The sequence below is a fragment of the Spermophilus citellus genome (assembly GCF_964194105.1).
Source record: "Spermophilus citellus genome assembly, chromosome: 2".
Taxonomy (NCBI): Eukaryota; Metazoa; Chordata; class Mammalia; order Rodentia; family Sciuridae; genus Spermophilus; species Spermophilus citellus.
In genome coordinates, this window is record NC_138183.1 from 225093131 (window position 1) to 225113425 (window position 20295).

A 20295-nucleotide genomic window follows, 5' to 3' on the forward strand; every position below is an offset into this window, starting at 1 on the left:
AATATCAGAAAATCATAACTAACCTACTAAATAATAAGTAAATTGACTCTCACATAACAGGGTGTCCAAAGTTAGGCAGGTTCTAGTGCTGGTTGATTTGGGCACCAAATGTGTGTTACCAAAGACTAATATCTTAATTTCTCCAGTTTCCATTCATAGGACTCTGCTTCTTTGGACTAATAAAAAAACATATTAAATTGTGACTATCTCATTCTGGAACTCTTTCTAAAGAGAAAGAAAAAAATGTTCCTTGAACCACCTCCTGCTTACCAAAATTACTTCATATGCTCACTCTTTTTAGTGTATTTTAATTATATATAATTATATTTATACATGCAAATGACATACTTTGACCATATATGACCCTCATATGCTCATTCCTGAACTGAATGCTGGCATGAAGAATAAAGTGATATTAATTGGCTTAGACTGCTCATCGGAAATAGAAAGAGTGTTGTGAAATGATCACCACATCCATCCCAAGAAGAGTTTCAGCTAACATTATAAAAGTTTCAGATTATTTAAAATATAACTCAAAAAAGTAAAATAATTAATTAATTGATTACAAACAATATGCAGAATAAAGTGAAAATAAGTGAAGGATCTTTTTTATAAATTGCTTGACAGTAAATAATTCACCTACTCTCTTTGGGTCTCAGTTCCTTCTCCAAAAAAAGATGTTGGATTCAGTTAACAGTTTTCAAAATCGTGCAGTTCCATGGAGCTTTTGCAGGGATGCTTATGAAGAAGAGTAGCCAACAGATATAGTTCCAGAGTTCCTCCAACTTTCCCTTCAAATGAAGCAGCTCTACATTTATTCGCTTCAAACCCGAACACCTACATTTTAAACAAAGTATTCTGCTGCTCAAAGGAAGATGAAAACCATCAGATTAGATGATCCCTATGGTTCTATGAAATTTAGAGATGATCTGTAAAGGATAAATAGTTTGCAAAGAACTAATCATTGTAGAAATAGAATATAGTTCAAGCCTAAAGGAGGAAGAGCAGTCAAAAGGATTTTCAGTCTTTGCTATTGGAAAAGGCATTTAAGAGCAAATGAGAGATTCCAGTCTCTCTTCACAGCATGATCACTTTCTGCAGCACATTCATTCAGGATAACAGCAATAGCTGAGGTAGTGAACATTGGTTTTATCAGAGGACCTGAACAGACACTTCTCAGAAGATGATATACAATTAATCAACAAATACATGAAAAAATGTTCATCATGGCTTTCAATTAGAGAAATGCAAATCAAAGCTACTCTAAGATTTCATTTCACACCAGTCAGAATGGCAGCTATTATGAAGACAAACAACAATAAGTGTTGGCGAGGATATGGGGAAAAAGGTACACTCACACACTGCTGGTGGGACTGCAAATTGGTGCAGCCAATACGGAAAACAGTATGGAGATTTCTTGGAAAATTGGGAATGGAATCAACATTTGACCTGGCTGTCCCTCTCCTCGGTCTATACCCAAAGGACTTAAAACAGCATACTACAGGGACACAGCCACATCAATGTTCACAGCAGCACAATTCACAATAGCTAAACTGTGGAACCAACCTAGATGCCCTTCAATAGATGAATGGAAAAAAATGTGGCATATATACACAATGGAATATTACTCAGCAATAAAAGAGAATAGAATCATGGCATTTGCAGGTAAATGGATGGCACTGGAGAAGATAATTCTAAGTGAAGTTAGACAATCCCAAAATATAAATTGCCGAATGTTTTTTTCTGATGTAAGGAGGCTGATTCATAGTGGGGTAGGGAGACAAAGCATGGGAGGAACAGACAAACTGTAGATAGAGCAGAGGGGAAGGAAGGGGCATGTGGTTATTAATGATAGTAGAATGTGATGATCATTATTATCCAAAATACAGGTATGAAGACACGAATTGGTGTGAATATACTTTGTGGACAACCAAAGATATGAAAAATTGTGCTCTACATGTGTAATAAGAATTGTAATGCATTCTGCTGTCATATATAAATAAAAAAGATTTTTTTAAAAAACCTTCTAATTGTTAGATAGTCCAGAAAAAGTCCTCTTGAAATTCAAAGACCAAATTACAGCAGAAAATGCATTGTTTTAGCCAGCTTTTTTTCTGCTGCAACTAAAAGATCTAACAAGAACAACTGTAGAGCAGGAAAGGTTTATTTAGGGGTACACGGTCTTAGAGGTCTCAATCCATAGAAGGCAGGCTCAGGCTCCATTTTTCTGTGCTCACAGTGAGGCTGAATATCATGGCAGAGAGAAGTAGCTCACATGGTGATCAGTAAGCAGAGACAGAGAGAGAGAGCGAGAACTCACATTCTTTCAGATACAAAATATATATCTCATAGCCATGTGCCAAATTTAGCACTTCCTCCAGCCACACCCCACCTACCTCCAGTTATCACTGTTAATCCCATCAGGGGATTAAGTCATTGATTGGGTTAAGGCTCTCATAACCCAATCACTTCTCCTCTGAACCTTCTTGCACTGTCTCACACATGAGCTTTTGGGGTACACCTCTCATCCAAACCATAACATGCATCTAGAAAGAATCATCCGGAAGGAAAAACTACAATCTCCAATAAAATTACGAGCTGTATTTTCAGTTGTTACAGGAAGCAGGCATCAAAACTGATTTCACCAGCTGGAGGGAGACAGCTTTCATTGTGCCCCAGATGTGAAATGATTCTAATTTGAGTGGATTTGTAGAATAGTGATTGGTTCTTTTCTAAAAATAATTCCTGGCATCAAGAAAGTATATAAGTTTTGCCCACCTCAAGTGGAACATTTTTCAAGGATGATGCCAACAATGATCCTTAGTTGTACGAGAAACAATTAATTGCTACAAAATTTTGCTTTGTTTAACTTGTTATAAGCCAGAATTAAGTAGATAAGTCATGCTACACATGTTTTTTTTTTTTAAATACTGAAGAAACCCTGGTTGTCTCAGAACTGTTACTCCCAGTGCTTGATATGAAGATTGAATCTAGTGTTTATGTAACCACCAAAAAAATTGTTCTTGCTGATGTCATTTATAATGACTTCTGGAGACTCTGGCCATTTGGAAATAGAAGCCAGCAGAAAAAGTCTTATTATGACATGAAAATAACTCCTGAAAGGCTCCAGATGGTAAAGAAAAACAGTGGGTCACATAAAAAAAGGTAGCAGAATACAACAGTCACTAATATGCCATTATGCAATAATGTGAGTATGTAACAGAAGTGATTCTGCAATCTGTATTTGGGGTAAAAATGGGAGTTCAAAACCCAATTGAGTCTAATGTATGAAAGATGATATATCATGAGCTCTGTAATGTTTTGAATAATCAATAAAAAAAAGAAATAGAAATCAGGAAGTCAATGCAGGGTTATAATACTGATGGGTTCAGCTTCTGATCTGAGTCACATGGAAAAAAAATCAAGAAGGCTTGTGGAAATTTTGGAATTCCATGTGAACTTCAGGTAACATCTGCCCATAAAGGACCAGAAGAAACTCTGAAGAGTAAAGATGAGTATGAAGGAGATGACATTCCTACTGCATTTGGGGCAGTGGAAGGTAGAAGGAATGGTTTTTGCCCAGTGATATCTGATAATACTGCCTATCCAGTTATCAGCTGTCCTCTCCTCACACTAAACTAGGGAGCTCAGGAAGTATGGTCATCTCTTCAACAATCCAGTGGTCTCAGATATTCAACCGTATTTTCTCATATAGCTCAGTTTGCTGCTCAGATATTTGGATTAAACAGCCATTTGGTATGGATCAAACTGCAAGCAAGCAATATTACCAAATGGATTTCCTTGAAGCAGTCTAACAAAAGATCAGAGAATATGATTCTGCTCCCTGCCCCTGCTACTGAGGGTTAAATCCAGGAGTGCTCTACCACTGAGCTACATTCCTAGCCCTTTCTATTTTTTAAGACAAGATCTCACTAAGTTACAAAGGCAGGCCTTGAACTTGTGATCCTCCTGCCTCAACCTCCCAAGTAGCTGGAATTGCAGGCATGTGCCATGGTGCACAGCTCAGAGAATATAATTTATAAGAAAGAATGTCAGGGCTGGGAATGTGGCTCAAGCCGTAGCACATGTGTGCGGCCCGGGTTCAATCCTCAGCACCACATACAAAGATGTTATGTCTGCCAAAAACTAAAAAATAAAATATTAAAAAATTCTCTCTCTCTCTCTCTCTCTCTCTCTCTCTCTCTCTCTCTCTCTAAAAAAAGAAAGAATGTCATTTCATTTCTTGGAGAAAAAACTAGAAATTTCTAGTTTAGCTTCAGAAAAAAGTCAAGCAAGATGAAAACATGACTTTAAGACAGAGGAAACAAATTTATTAATGAATAAAAAAAGCAAACAGGCTGTTTTAATTGTCTCAAAAGCCTATATATACTAATAACTCACCTGTAGTTATGATGCAGAAAATCTGAGTCTGTCAAAACTACTTTAATCCTATTTTAAACTTAATTTCATTTGAAACAATAATTTCATACATTTCTATAGCATGTGAATGAAACTTTCTGAAATACTTTCTCATGCACTTTACAACTTTATATTTATTACATATGTATTAAACAGGAAAGGTATATATTATGATACTCATATTACAAATGAGAACACAAAGCCAGGGGCAAGGGGAGGGGCAACACCAGTATGTCCCGAGTGGTACACCTCCTTAAGACAACTATAGTTGAAAGGTTTGGTTTTAAAGAAAAAGTGAAGTGATGAGTTAATATAAACAGAATAAATGAGAAATATTATGCAGGGAATTTCATATAAGCAAGAACAGACTAATGGACTGAGTGAAGTAACTGGAATAAAGGACTAGAGGTAGGAGATTTGGGCATGTGATGGTACATATCATAGAAAAGGGTCCTCTGATTGCAGAAAGTGGAGGGCTGAATGAAAGTGCCCAATGGAAGCTCAGTTGCAATGAATTTCAAGGTAGGGACAAGCTAGTGTGTAGTTCTACAGTCTAGGCATATAAGAAGATGGCAGTTTAATAGTATAAGTAGTCAACAATGTACCCTTTTAATAAATATAGGATTTATCATGAATAATGCAGAAGAGAAAAAACTTATATAGCATGAACTGCTTGTGCTGTTATTCTATTATCATAAGTGAAATGGTTAAGATCACAGGGTCTGGAGCCAAATTTGTTTGCATTCCATTCTTGATTCTATTTTCCTTGTTTTGTAACTTTAGACAAGTTACTTAATACTGCCTCAAATTCCTTATCTGTAAAATGTAGATAATAAATTTTTTAAAGTTCCTGGCATATAAAAATCCATGCAAGAAATATTTCCTAAGTATCTACTATGTGCTAGACACATCATCTATTTACTAGGTTGAATACAGGGGATTCTCCGCTACAACTGTGGTGTGATATAGAATTTTTCCTGCTTGTAAAATAAAGTACTATGAAGTCTTAATAAATGTCATGAATAATTAAGTATTATTTTATGTAAGGAATTAAGATTCATTCCTCATGGTTAATAAGAGTTTTGTTGAATAAGCTCTTCAGAAAAAGGTACCAAAGGGTACTTTTTGTATATTATATATACATATATGAAAATGTCACAGTGAAATCCATTAATTTGCACAATTAATGGGTTTGTACAATTAATGCATGTTAATAAGAAGATACTATATCTTATACTTAGTTTATGTTCCATGGCACTTTAATAGATTCAGAAATCTAACAGGAACTAAAAATTAGAATGGATATAAATAGAAAATAAAAATAAACATATGAATAAAAATATGACTCATCTTTGTCTATAATAAAATTTGATGAAATCAAAGATTTGATTCACTCAGGATAGAGTAAATGGCAATAAAAATGACTGGTTAATGTCTGCCAAACAGACTATTAATGACACAACAGTTCAGTCAATTTGCAAGATTGCCTTAGAAAGTGGTAGACATAAGTATAATGCTGAGGGTTCCATAGTGATTGAATCAGTTAGCTTCATTATACAGCACTTTAGACTGCCATATTACAGAGAGATACTCCTTGTTTAACTGTGAACAAACCACTGCAGTTTTATTACCAATACTGGAAAACTTAAGCTTACCAGATGGTGAATTATTAGCATTATGTTAACTTTAAAAGAACAGCACATTTTATGGCTGAGAATAACCTTGACTATTGTAACCAACATTCCTAAACTGTGAGTTTAAAATAGGTTATTTCTGTATTCTAAGTTTATAGTCAAGAATATACTAAACAACAATTATAAAAATTAGACATTATAATAAATAATTATTCTACTCCAAAGGCAAAATAGTCTTTGACTTAACTTATTGAACAATTCATTGATTCTATCATTTCCACCCCAGTTAAATATTTTAAAACATGAGATGATAGTTTAAATGACTATGGATATTGAAAGATCAAAAATTAAATCTAGTTGTTTTGGTAATTCATTTCTTAAGAATTTATGAAATTAATTCAAAGGTAAAATACCTGAGAGAGGATCATAAAAATTTTGGGGGGAGAGTTATAGGAGATTGAACCCAGAGATTCTTAACCACTGAGGCACATCCCTCACCCTTTTTTATATTTTATTTAGAGACAGGGTCTCCCTGAGTTGCTTAGGGCCTTGCTAATTGTTGAGGCTGGCTTTGAACTCATGGTCCTCCTGCCTCGGCCTCCAGAGCCACTGGGATTACACGTGTGTGTCACCATGCCTGGCCATAAAATTTTAATCTCAACTCATATTTACACATTTGACTAATACTTACATTGTATTGTTATGCAGTATTTAGTAAAATACTATCAGAGTATTTAAAAAATCTCTTATGCTCAACTGATTCTATTTTTAAAAAAAGAAACCAATGATATTGACTTTAACATGATGTATATCATTCTTTACATAATAGTGTTTCTATAATCTTGCTTTCAAGTGGCTTTTTTTATACTAAGATAACTTTTAAAGGAAACCCAGCAATTATTTTTGAATCTTTATTTTTATTAGGTTTTCCTAAAGCAAAATACAACTATATGAAGTAAACAAACATTCAAAGTAATTTAGAAAGTAAATTACTTGATGACTTATTTTGTACTAGTGATCTGTTCAAAGTTTACTCCTAAGACACAATGTCCTATTAATAAGACGTATATGGCTAAAACTTATATTCACTTATATAGCTTACAATTCTCTGAAGAAATCAAGGACAACTGGTTTTTCAAAGTTTTTTTCTTCCCCAATGTTACAAAATGCAGCAAAGTTCTATGCTTTTCTACCTTTTTCAAATAACTGAAAACAAAAACTATTGGAATCAGCTGTCTTACGGGAGATATCCTAAAATGTATCAATTCCTATTAAAATAATTGTTTTAAAATAGTAAGAAGGTTTATAAAATGAGTTAGGGATAGAAAAACAGTGTATGGCTGGTAAAAATAAAAAGTAATAATTTCTTCCATCTTTCTCTTTCTATTATGCATTAATTAATCTTAAGAGCACAATAAATTAAAATCAAAGACCTCCACAAAATGATTTTCCACTGAAAAATATGCTTTTGATTTTATAGCCTTTATAAGCTTCTAAATATCCTGAACTTTTAGTACATTTTGGTTTTCTAACCATTTTATTCAAAGCTATTAGTGCAGCAAATAAACAGCACATGCTTTGATCTCATTAAATTACAACTTATAGTTCCTAGAGTCATAAATACTGTGCAGTTTTCTCCTTCACCCCTCCTTTTCTGGCATGAGGTAGTCTGTTTAATATCACTATCTCCTTGAGTGCTCTGACATTTACTCAGACAAACAGCAGAGGTTATGAATGTTTCTCATAGATAATATCGGGAATTCTTCATGATTGCCATAATGGTGAACCCAGCATTCAGAACTATAATACCTAGTTTTATCTAACAACTAAGTTTGATCTGTTTAACTGCTCCACAAAAAAAGGAATTCCACCTTATCACAAACCAATAACTTAACTGTTCTGGACAAAATCAGTATAAAAGAAAAATGAAAATTATCTTTGGGAAATTAATGTTTAGAAGTTTTAAATGAGTGATATAACCAATGTTGCTAGACTCGATTAGTTTCTGAAAGAGAGTAAAAAATAAAAGTCATTGTTAAGATTAAAAATCAAATCCACATAAAATACACAAAATATAAAAATTGTGTACCTAGAATGTCTAAAATATTAAAAATCAGCCCTTCAAACACATTTTATATTGCTTACCTCTTGCAGTTATTTAGACTTTTAAGTCTCAAAGATAATGAAATCCTCTCCCTTGGCCCTTTCATATAGTCTCTTCCAAGAACAATTAAGCTACAATGGACACACTGACGATAATGCTTTCTAGAATGACAGAGGCCACCACTGCATAACCTATTACCACATTTAGGTGGCCCTGGCTGAGGCCCCATGGCCTGAGAAAAAGAAGCAAGTGTTCTCAAGAGCAATATCATTCCACCCATGCATAGAAAGGGACATTCTTCACCCTCTTAAATAAATACGCCAAGGGTATCTCTCCCTGGATTTAGAGGAGCCTCATCTACTCTACAGGTCAGAGTCTTAAATTATGTATTAGAATTTGATAGTCTATTTTGTTACAATGAAACATTTGTTTATATTTAAAGCAAATATATAATTTCATACTGAAATTTATACTATATAATCTTTTTAGTAATAATACAGAAACTAGCTGCATAAAGATAAATGAATATTTTAATATAATTGCCAAATATGGATACTATTTAAGTTACTGACAAACATATTAAATAAAAAATAAATTAGCCTAAGAGATGTCACTGAAAATGTACTTATTCATGACTACTAGATTAACATATAGTTATTTATATTTGCATTTGAAATTTATATTGATAATAATGAATGGTCCTTTTTAACTATTCTCTGATTTGGAATTCCAGACAAATTTTTAAAACTATAGCTATTCCTCCTTATGTTAAAAAGAGTTATCTTCATATTCAAGGATAAAAGAAACATTTTATACACTAAATGAAATATAAGATTTTTTTAAGTGGGGGTACCAGAGCTTGAACTGAGGGACACTCATCTAGTGAGCCACATCCCCAGCCCTATTTTATATTTTATTTAGAGACCGGGTCTCGATGAGTTGCTTAGTGCCTTGCTTTTGCAGAGGCTGGCTTTGACCTTATGATCATCCTGGTCTCAGCCTCCCAGTCCCTGGGATTATAGGTATGTGTAACCATACCCAGCAAGACAAAAGACTTTTTAAGAATAGAAATATATGATTATTCATCATCCATCTGAATCTTCTCTAACTTACCAACACCTATGCTCCTACCTTCTGATCTCTCAGGTATAAGAAGAGAGTCCAGGGAATATATAGCGAATTTACTGACAGTTATTAGATCAATGATTTATATACAACAACATGTTGTAATGTTACAAATATTAATAGTCTTTGAATTCATGCATTAAAGCATGTCATTCATCTGGCAGCATACTCTTCAAAACTTATGCCTGGGTCTCCAGATCCTTAATAATATTTTAATTTCAGTAAAATTGTATTTAAAGATAGAGGGATTTCCAATTTCTCAATGGGCATGTAAAGAGCTTAGAAGTCCCCACTCCCTCCTAATAACAAGTAAAAAACCGAGCAAACTGAAAAATCAACAACTCTCTTTAATCTGTCATAAAAGTGAGGTCATATGGCAAACTGAATAAAAGAGAGAGACAGGAAAATACAGAGAATCACAATTTAACTGGAGCAGAAACCTCCACAAGAACCAGTGCCAGGGTAAAAAGACCTAAAAAGTAATTGTTAAATTGCTAGAGGCTCACTGTGGACAACTCTAAAGTTGAAAATTCCTGGGGTACCCCATAAGAGGGGTGTAGGGGTTACATTTGTGGGTATTACTTCCAGAAACTCTACCAGATCTCACAGTGAACATTGGTGGAAAATCTCCTTGTGCTTCAAGACGGGGAAGGGAAAGAGGAATCATTTTGAAATATATCAAAGCATATTCTTCTTAACAAGAGCTGTCTTCCAAAGAATCTATTTTAAAGAAAACACCAAATCAGCTATAGTTATACCTACCTAATCTACCTGGAAAAGAAAATATCCAACTCTAGCCCCGTCTAGTCATTCTATCCCTACTGAAAAACACTGTTGAAGTTCTCAATATAGTGGCCCAGGTTCACCAAAAGATAGACCTAATAATAAAACTACAGAATGCTTCCCTTCCCCTGACACCTTATTACTAAAAGTCTAATTACCGTTGTTCTTGCTACCCACTATATCATGTTCACTTTTCAACAAAAAAATCATAAGACATATTAAAACACAAAGAATAAAATTTCAAAGGGCTGAACAAGCATCTGAATCAAAGTCAGCTATGACAGGAATGCTAGAATTATCAGGCCAAGAGTTTTTACAAGTATGATTAATATGGTGAGGATTTTAATAGAAAAAGTAGATCACATGTAAGAACAGATCAATAAAATAAGCAGAAAGATGGAAATTTTAAGAAAGAGTCAAAATGAAATGCTAGAGATCAAAACTACCATGAAGAATTCGTCTTGTGGACTCATTAGTAGTTTGCACATGGCTGAGGAAAAAATCTCTATTCTAGAGAATATGACAAAAATTCCCAAAGCTAAGAAAAGAAAACAAAATTTAAAAAGAACAAAATCCTGAACATAATACCAAGAATGGTGTGACATCTAAAACTGTGTAACATATACATAATGGAAATACAAGAAGAAGGAGAGAAAGGAACAAAAGCAATATTTTAAGCAACAATGACCCAGGATTTTCCAAAATTAATGTCAGATACCAAACTACAGATCTAAGAAGCTCAGAGAACACGAAGCCAGGATAAATGCAAAAAAAAAAAAAAAAAAAAATCCATCGGAACTGGGGATATAGCTCAGTTGGTAGAGTGCTTGCCTTACATGCACAAGGCCCTGGGTTTGATCCCCAGCACCACACACACACACACAAATTCACAACAGAAGTAGAGAGTAGAATAGTGTCGCCCCTAGAGGTTGAGAAAAGTAAGGAGGAAGAGAGAGAGAGGAAGGCTGGATAATGGGTACCAAAATATAATTTCATGGGAAAAGTAACTTCTAGTGTTCTACAGCACAGTAGGGTGACTAATAGTTCACAACAATTTATTATATATTTACAAAGAACTAGAAGAGAGGAATTTGAAGGTTCCTAACACAGAAATGATAAATATCTAAGGAAATTGAAATGCTAATTACCTTGATTTGATCATCACACATTGAATACATTTATCAAATTATCACACTATATCCCATAAATATATTCAATTATTATATGTCCATTAACAACACTTAAAAAGGTCAAGATAGACATCCCTCCAAAGATATACAGATGGCAAATATGCACATGAAAAGATGATCACATCATATGTCCTTAGGGAACTGCAAATCAACAAGATACCACTACACACCAATTAGAACAACCAAAATCCAAAATGACTGACATCAAATACTAGTGAATATTTGATAGTGAGGGATGTTTGTACATCTATACATAATAGGAGTATATGGGAACTTGGTACTTGCTATTCAATTATACTATAGACCCCAAACTGCTTTAAAACTAAGCTCATTAACTTAAATATATTAAATAAAAATAGTGAAATTCTATGTATATAAGAAGACATTAATGTTTGGGGATTTTTTTTCTTTTCTTTTTTCTCCTTTCAAAGGAGAATCCTTTACCTAAAGCATTTACTTTGAAAAAAATTAGTACTTAAAGCAGCCCGCCCCCAGGAAAAAAAAAAAAAAAAGAGCAGACTGCTTTGGAGTTAAGATGACAACACTAACCCAAATAAATAGAAATAATTGTTCTTCAAATTTATGATACATCTGAATTGCACCATTCATACTTCTAAAAAAATTTAGTTGTAGATAGACACAGTATCTTTATTTTATCTATTTATTTATTTTTATGTGGTGCTAAGTAAGGATGGAACCCAGTGCCTCAGGCAGGTGAGGCAAGTGCCCTACCACTGAGCCACAACCCCAACCCCATTCATATTTTTTCATTCCTTGAATTCAAAATATATTTTTACAAACTGGCTAGATAAAAAAATCTTTCACCATGAAACAGAATTTTCTCTGTACTGAATCAATTAGTCTACACAGAAACTAAATTCATAATTTTTGGCCTCACTAATGATATGCCCTGACCAAGCATACATTCACAGTCCAACCTGGAAATATATGGCATATATAAATTAGGGTATTTTGAAGATGGTTTATTTGCAAACGTGTCGACAGGATATAAAAGAGTCACAAGGATTGAGATTGTACAACCTTGTTCCGTCAGAGGAGCTGTCAGCAACTTTAGCAAACAATAAGAAGGTTACTAGAACTCAAAAAGGGAATAATGTATAAAATAGGCTAATTCAACAGAAGTAGTGATCTGGTGAGTGACATGGCCAACCTGAAGTGATCACACAGAGAGGGATCAGAGGGTTTAAATACCCCGATTTCTTTTCTTTCCTTTCTCCCATCTTCTACCCAGGCTTCACTGGCCCTGCTCAACAGGAAGCCAGAGGATTTGGAAGCCCACTAATGCAATTCATATAGATAAGATTTCCAGGCATAACTTTGGAACTGCAGGAAAAAGTAGAAAATATTTTGTGTACCAATAAATAATTACAAATTAAGTGCATTTTAAATGGTACTCAACAAATGTTTTGAAAAAACATTTTCAGTTGTTCATGTTCAGATCAGTAGAGATAGGCACTTAATTCTCTCAGGGGTAGGGAAGCAGTCCTAAAATGATTTGAAGTGGTATATTTGAGATGAGGCTTTGAAGGGAGTAGGGAAAGGAAATTAGAGGTCATTTTTTACAGAAAGAAGGCCTTACCTATTTCTTCTTTTCATACTAACTCTCCCTTTGTATCATTTGGAATATTTATAGTTGCAAACAATGAAAAACAAGTATCCCTAACCAAGCTAGCTTAAGTACTAATGGGGACTACTGGCTCACATAACTGAAAAGTCTAGAGCCAGGAAAAAATGCAGGGACTCAACATGTTGTAGAAGAACAGGTTTCTTTATATCACACCAATCTGCCTTCTACATTAAGTTCCTCAGGTTTTGGCTTCTCTCATGATTGGTAGCCACTATGGGGATTACATCTTTCCTGGTTTTCAATTCCTGAAGGAATGATTGTGGTCAGAGGAAAGAAATATGTTTATAGTTTTCTGCCAATTTGAAGCTCAGCTCTAAAGCTGAAGGCATCAAAACAAAAATTTGGATAAGGTTAGGAAGAAGAAAAGGGGATACTGGTGTTCAAAGAGCAAATCAATAAATATTCAATGGACACTTTTATTCATGATGCTGCAGCCATACCAGACTTCTTCTAGTTCTTCAAATGTACTAAACTCTTTCCTGTATTAAGGTTTTGTACATGCTGTTCTTGCCTGAAACACTGTTCCTTTTCTTCCTATACTCCTTTATCTTCAATCAATAAAAATCGCCTGTTATGTCATCCTATCCTGACTTTTTCTTCAGATTACTTATGACAGTTTTAAGTTATTTGATCTGTATATTTACTTGTTTTCTGTCTAACTCCCCACATTAGACCGTATAAAATTAGGAACATATTTTATTTTCTTTATAGTTGGGTCCTTAGTGGCACATAGTACTTGGCAAATATAAGTCATTGTCGTGAGCCTTCTGTGGGCTGTGTGTGAATTTTGTCAGCATTGCAACCCAGTGAATAGGAACATCTGGTGTCTGGGAACTTCCTATGGACATTTCCTCTGTGTAAGACTACCCAGAGACATATTGTGAATTCCTATTCTGCTCAGCCATGTCTCCCACACAGCACCTGAGATGGGTGTGACCTGAAAAAGATGCCAATCAACCTGCTGACTGCAAGACATCAAAAAGCAAGACTCCACCCTTGAAACCTTACCCCTGACTTTGTTGTACCTCCTTAAATAAACTACTGGAGCCACTTTCTTTTGTCTAGCTCCAGCTCTTGTGTGGACTGGATCTATCAGGAGCTCCGCTTTGGAAAATATATTTCTGACTCTTTGTCTTTTGTTCTTCACTAATTATGCTAGACTTTAATTTCTCAGGTGGCTTACACCTTTTGCAAGAAGAAAAACCCTCCATGGAGACACTGGCTGTCAACCTATAAGTCACTAGATAAATACTGAATGAATGAATGAATGGTGCTAATGAAGCTGACATACAGTAAATGTTCACTGTCTATTCACATCACCATAAAAATTCAAGTCACTCAAACCTAAACAAATACAGTTATCTCATACTAGACAAAGGTGCCAAAAACACACATTGGAGAAAAGATAGCCTCTTCAACAAATGGTGCTGGGAAAACTAGAAATCCATATGCAGCAAAATGAAACTAAACCCCTTTCTCTCACTATGTACAAAATTCAATTCAAAATGGATCAAGGATCTAGGAATTAGACCAGAGACCCTGAGCCTAATAGAGGGAAAAAAGTAGGCCCAAATTTTCATCACATTGAATTAGGACCTGACTTCCTTAACAAGACTCCTAAAGCACAAGAAATAAAATCAAGAATCAATAAATGGGATGGATTCAAACTAAAAAGCTCTTCTAAGTGGAAAGAAACAATCAATGAGGTAAAGAGAGAGAGCCTGCATATATATGGGAACAAATTTTTGCCACACGCACATCAGATAGAGCACTAATCTTATAAAGAACTCAAAAATCTTAACACCAAAAAAACAAACAACCCAATCAATAAATGGGTTAAGAAGCTGAATAGACACACCTCAGAAGATGACACACAGTCAATCAACAAATATATGAAAAAATGTTCAACATCTCTAGCAACTAGAGAAATGCAAATCAAAATTTACTCTAAAATTTCATTTCATACCAGTGAAAATGGCAGCTATCAAGAATACAAACAACAATAACTCTAAGCGAGGATGTGGGGGAAAGGCACACTCATACATTGCTGGTGGGACTACAAATTGGTGCAACCAATCTGGAAAGCAATATGGAGATTCCTTAGAAAACTTGGAATGGAACCACCATTTGACCCAGCCATTCCACTCCTCAGTCTAAACCCAAAGGACTTAAAATCGGCATAATATAGTGACACAGCCACATTAATGTTTATAGAAGCTCAATTCACAATAGCTAAACTGTGGAACCAACCTAGATGCCCTTCTGTAGATGAATGGATAAAAAAACTTTGGAATATTACTCAGCATTAAATAAAAATGAAATATTACTTAGCATTAAAAGAGAATAAAACAGCATTTGCAGGTAAATGGATGGAGTTGGAGAAGATCTTGCTAAGCCAAGTAAGCCAATCCCAAAAACCAAAGGCCAAATGTTCTCTCTGATAAGTGGATAATGATCCATAATGCAGGGGAGGGCATGGGAAAAATGGAGGAACTTTGATGGGGCAAAGGGGAGGGAAGGAAAAGGAGGAATGGAGATAGGAAAGATGGTGGAATGAGATGGACATCATTACCCTAGGTACATGTCTGACTGCGCATATCGTGCAACGCTACATCGTGTACAATCAGAAAATGAAAAGTTGTGTGGCAATTGTGTACAATGAATCAAAATGCATTTAGCTGTCATATATAACCTAATTAGAATAAATAAATAAATTAACTTTAAAAATTCAAGTCACTGATTATAAGTCAAAACAATTTTTGAATGGATTGGGATTAATTAATTATTAAATGTACTAGAATCGTAATTCAAAATTTATGAATCATGTTCTATCAAAAAAATTCCACCAAACTGTTTTCTAATAATATTCCATAAGACTGATTATTTTAGACTATAATTAATTAATATTTACTAAGGATTGAACCCAGGGGCACTCTACCACTGTGCTACATCCCTAGCCCTTGTTTTTATTTTGAGACAGGGTCTCACTAAGTTGCTTAGGACTTCACTAAATTTCTGAGATTGGCCTCAGCCTCCCAAGTCACTGGGATTACAGACATGCACCACTGAACCCACCTTAGAGTATTTTTTTTTTTACTCAATACTATAAAATTATATCAATCATACCTTCTTCAAACTGCATATTTCAGATTCTTGTTTTTTATTTAAAGTTGAAAGTCTTTTGTTTAATTTTATTGCTTCTTGTACTGTAACATCAAAGACATTAGGAAAATATTATATTCATCATATATTTCAAAGAAAATACCACGAACACAGACAGGAAAACAGTTCCAATGTAATTTAAATAATTTTTATTTAATTTAATGTTAAAGTGCCATTTACTACTACTAATGTCAAGTAAATTCAATTTATTCATGATAAAATCTATTTAAATATTCCTTCTTGAACATGTAAGTTTAAACAAAATAGCACCTACCATTTTGTTCTAACTTTCCATGATTCTCTTTTACCAATCCAAATTGTTTTGTTATTGTAGCATAGTATTTCTCAATTTCATTCAGTTGTTTATGATAATCACCTTTAGCCAAAAGATGTAACTGGACATTTTGTTCCTATTTTAAAGAATAAATGTTATACGTACCACACACACACACACACAAACAAACAAATATATATAGTGGTAAACAACTCTTGTTAATAATATACCAAAAATAAAAGTTATGAAAAAGTGCTGAGTACACAATAGAAAAAAAATGATTAGTTAACAGATATTTCTAAATCTGTATAAAACTTAAAGCAAACTTTCCTTTCCCCTGGAATAAATATAGTCAATTTCATTTTATATTTCTTTTGTTTACGATGTCTTTTTTTTATTGATTGTTCAAAACATTACAGAGCTCATGATATATCATCTTTCATACATTAGACTCAATTGGGTTTTGAACTCCCATTTTTACCCCAAATACAGATTGCAGAATCACAACTGTTACATACTCACATTATTACATAATGGCATATTAGTGACTGTTGTATTCTGCTACCTTTCCTATCCCCTACTATCCCCCCACCCCTCCCCTCCCCTCCCATCTTCCCTCTCTATCTCCTCTGCTGTTGTTCAATTCTCTCCCCTTTTCTCCCCTCCCCCTTGCCCCTCATAACCTCTTATAATTTTGTGTATCATTGAAGGTCTCCTACCATTTCCATATGCTTTCCCTTCTCTCTCCCTTTCTCTCCCCCCATTCGTCTTTGTTTACTGTTAGTCTTTTCCTCATTCTCTTCCTTCCTGTTCTGTTCTTAGTTGCTCTCTTTATATCAAAGAAGACATTTGGCATTTGTTTTTTAGGGCTTGGCTAGCTTCACTTAGCATAATCTGTTCTAATGCCATCCACTTCCCTGCAAATTCTATGATTTTGTCATTTCTTAGTGCTGCATAATACTCCATTGTGTATAGATGCCACATTTTTTTATCCATTCATCTACTGAAGGGCATCTAGGTTGGTTCCACAGTCTAGCTATTGTGAATTGTGCCGCTATAATCATTGATGTGGCCGTATCACTATAGTGCACTCTTTTAAGGTCCTCAGGGAATAGTCCGAGAAGGGCGATAGCTGGGTCGAATGGTGGATCCATTCCCATCTTTCCCAGGAATCTCCATACTGTTTTCCAAATTGGCCTCACCATTTTGCAGTCCCACCAGCAGTGTACAAGTGTACCCTCTTCCCCACATCCCTGCCAACACTTATTGTTGTTTGACTTCATAATGGCTGCCAATCTTACTGGAGTGAGATGGTATCTTAGGGTGGTTTTGATTTGCATTTCTCTGATTGCTAGAGATGGTGAGCATTTTTTCATGTACTTGTTGATTGATTGTATGTCCTCCTCTGAGAAGTGTCTGTTCAGGTCCTTGGCCCATTTGTTGATTGGGTTGTTTGTTATCTTATTGTTTAATTTTTTGAGTTCTTTGTACATTCTGGATATTAGGGCTCTATCTGAGGTGTGAGGGGTAAAAATTTGTTCCCAGGATGTAGGCTCTCTATTTACCTCTTTTATTGTTTCCCTTGCTGAGAAAAAACTTTTTAGTTTAAGTAAGTCCCATCATCAAAATGGCGATATTACCCAAAGTTCTCTACAGGTTTAATGCGATGCCAATCAAAATCCCAATGGCATTTCTTGTAGAAATAGATAAAGCAATCATGAAATTCATATGGAAAGACAAAAGACCCAGAATAGCAAAAGCAATTCTAAGAAGGAAATGTGAATCTGGAGGTATAGCGATACCAGAGTTCAAACTGTACTACAAAGCAATAGTAACAAAAACAGCATGGTACTGGTACCAAAACAGGCAGGTGGACCAATGGTACAGAATAGAAGACACAGAGACTAATCCACAAAGTTACAACTATCTTATATTTGATAAAGGGGCTAAAAACATGCAATGGAGGAAGGAGTGCATCTTCAACAAATGGTGCTGGGAAAATTGGAAATCCATATGCAACAAAATGAAATTGAATCCCTTTCTCTCGACATCCACAAAAGTTAACTCAAAATGGATCAAGGAGCTAGATATCAAATCAGAGATGCTGCGTCTGATAGAAGAAAAAGTTGGCTCCGATCTACATATAGTGGGGTCGGGCTCCAAATTCCTTAATAGGACACCCATAGCCCAAGAGTTAATAACAAGAATAAACAAATGGGACTTACTTATACAATGTCTTTTTCTTTCTTTTTCAATATCAACTTTTATTTATAAAAAGTTAATCAGCCTAGCAATAAATAAAGTAGGAAGATATTAAAGCAATAGTCTTAGAACCCTAGGAAATCATTTTTCTTTGTCTAAATCACATGAATAATTAGAACCTAACCAGAGCATGGTTTTGATTCTTTGTGCCTTCCTTTGTGAGTATAATTTTGGTGTGCAACTCAGGTAATTTTTCTGAGATTAATTTTAATGAATATAGTACCTTCTCACTACATTAAAAATGAAATGGTAAAGACAATATTTCTGTGATAGAAAGGCAATATAGTTGAGTAGAAAACCTACTTAAACTGGAGAAATAATTGGTTAAAAAAAAAAGACTGGATCCTACTTATAGTATAATAAGGGTCCCATTACCTTCAATTAAAAGAACTCTCTTTTTAAATTTTTTCTCTTTTCACATTTTTTATTGGTGCATTATAGTTGTACATAATTATGGGATTTGTTGTTACACATTCGTACATGCATATGATATAACAATATAATTTGGCCAAATCACTCCCCAACACTTCCCCCTTCTGTTCACGCGCCAGTCCCATTTCTCTACTGATACCCCTTTGATTTCATGAGATTTCTGAGATGACTAATAGTTAAGTACATACTGGTTTTGTTCTTTTTACCTCTTAAATTGATGTAAATTATTTTTTCTTTTATATAATTTTATTATTTGATGCAAGACTTAGTCCAAGAAAATAATGTCAGATGTACTGCTTTCTAAACACATATGTACCTAATTTAAAACAAATGTAACCTATTAAAATCAATATTAGAAAAAAGACAACATATGCATAATTATGTGTGTGTATATGTGTGCAGAGACATAAAGTTTACTTTAAAGCCTTGATGCATTTAAAATAGTAATAGTAATAGTATTATTTCAAAATAATATTTAGACATAATTTTTAAATATACTTTTACTAATAAAAGATCTAGCTGTACAATTTCCCCCTTTTCCCATTTACTTAAGGAAACTAATTTTTGGAGACAAAATTAACTTCCTTAAAACAGTTAGCTATAAATAAATTTTAGAGGAAAAGATAAAAATCCAAAGATAAACTTCATATATTCTTAATTTTCAATTTTGCAACTTCTAACTTCTTCAATATGAACCCAAACTAATTTAATGGAGTTATAAAATTCAATTTTTAGGGCTGGGGGATGTGGCTCAAGCGGTAGCGCGCTCGCCTGGCATGCGTGCGGCCTGGGTTCGATCTTCAGCACCACATACCAACAAAGATGTTGTGTCCGCCGAGAACTAAAATAAATAATAAATTCTCTCTCTCTCTCTCTCTCTCTCTCTCTCTCTCTCTCTCTCTCTCTCTCCCCCCCCTTTCCTCTCTCTAAAAAAAATAAAATAAAAAATAAATATTAAAAATTCTCTCTCTCTCTCTCTAAAAAAAAATAAAAAAAAAATAAATAAATAAAATTCAATTTTTAAAATGCAAAAGCATCTTTCTTCAGATCGTTTTACCTTTCTAATCTAAAGATGTAAGGCAAATACTACTTACAAAATTATGCTAATGTACATGTGTACAGATAAAGATAATATTTATTATCCTGAAGTTATTTCTAGACAAGTCTTCAGTCTAAAAACATTCTACTCTGAAAGAAAATATGATTATTCTCAATAATATCAAAAGCTTCAATATTGAAATTTTGCTTTAATAAAAATATGA

General features: G+C 34.2%; 1 protein-coding gene across 1 annotated transcript in view; it reads right to left on the reverse strand.

Annotated features, from left to right (window-relative positions):
- CCDC73 (coiled-coil domain containing 73) overlaps positions 1–20295 on the reverse strand; it is a 141399-nt gene that overhangs the window by 41023 nt on the left and 80081 nt on the right. Inside the window, exons 7-8 of the mRNA XM_081279380.1 lie at positions 16340–16475; positions 16030–16109 (exon numbers count right to left, since the gene is read on the reverse strand). Of these exons, the coding sequence (XP_081135506.1) occupies positions 16030–16109; positions 16340–16475 (216 nt within the window). The remainder of the gene's footprint in view (positions 1–16029; positions 16110–16339; positions 16476–20295) is intronic.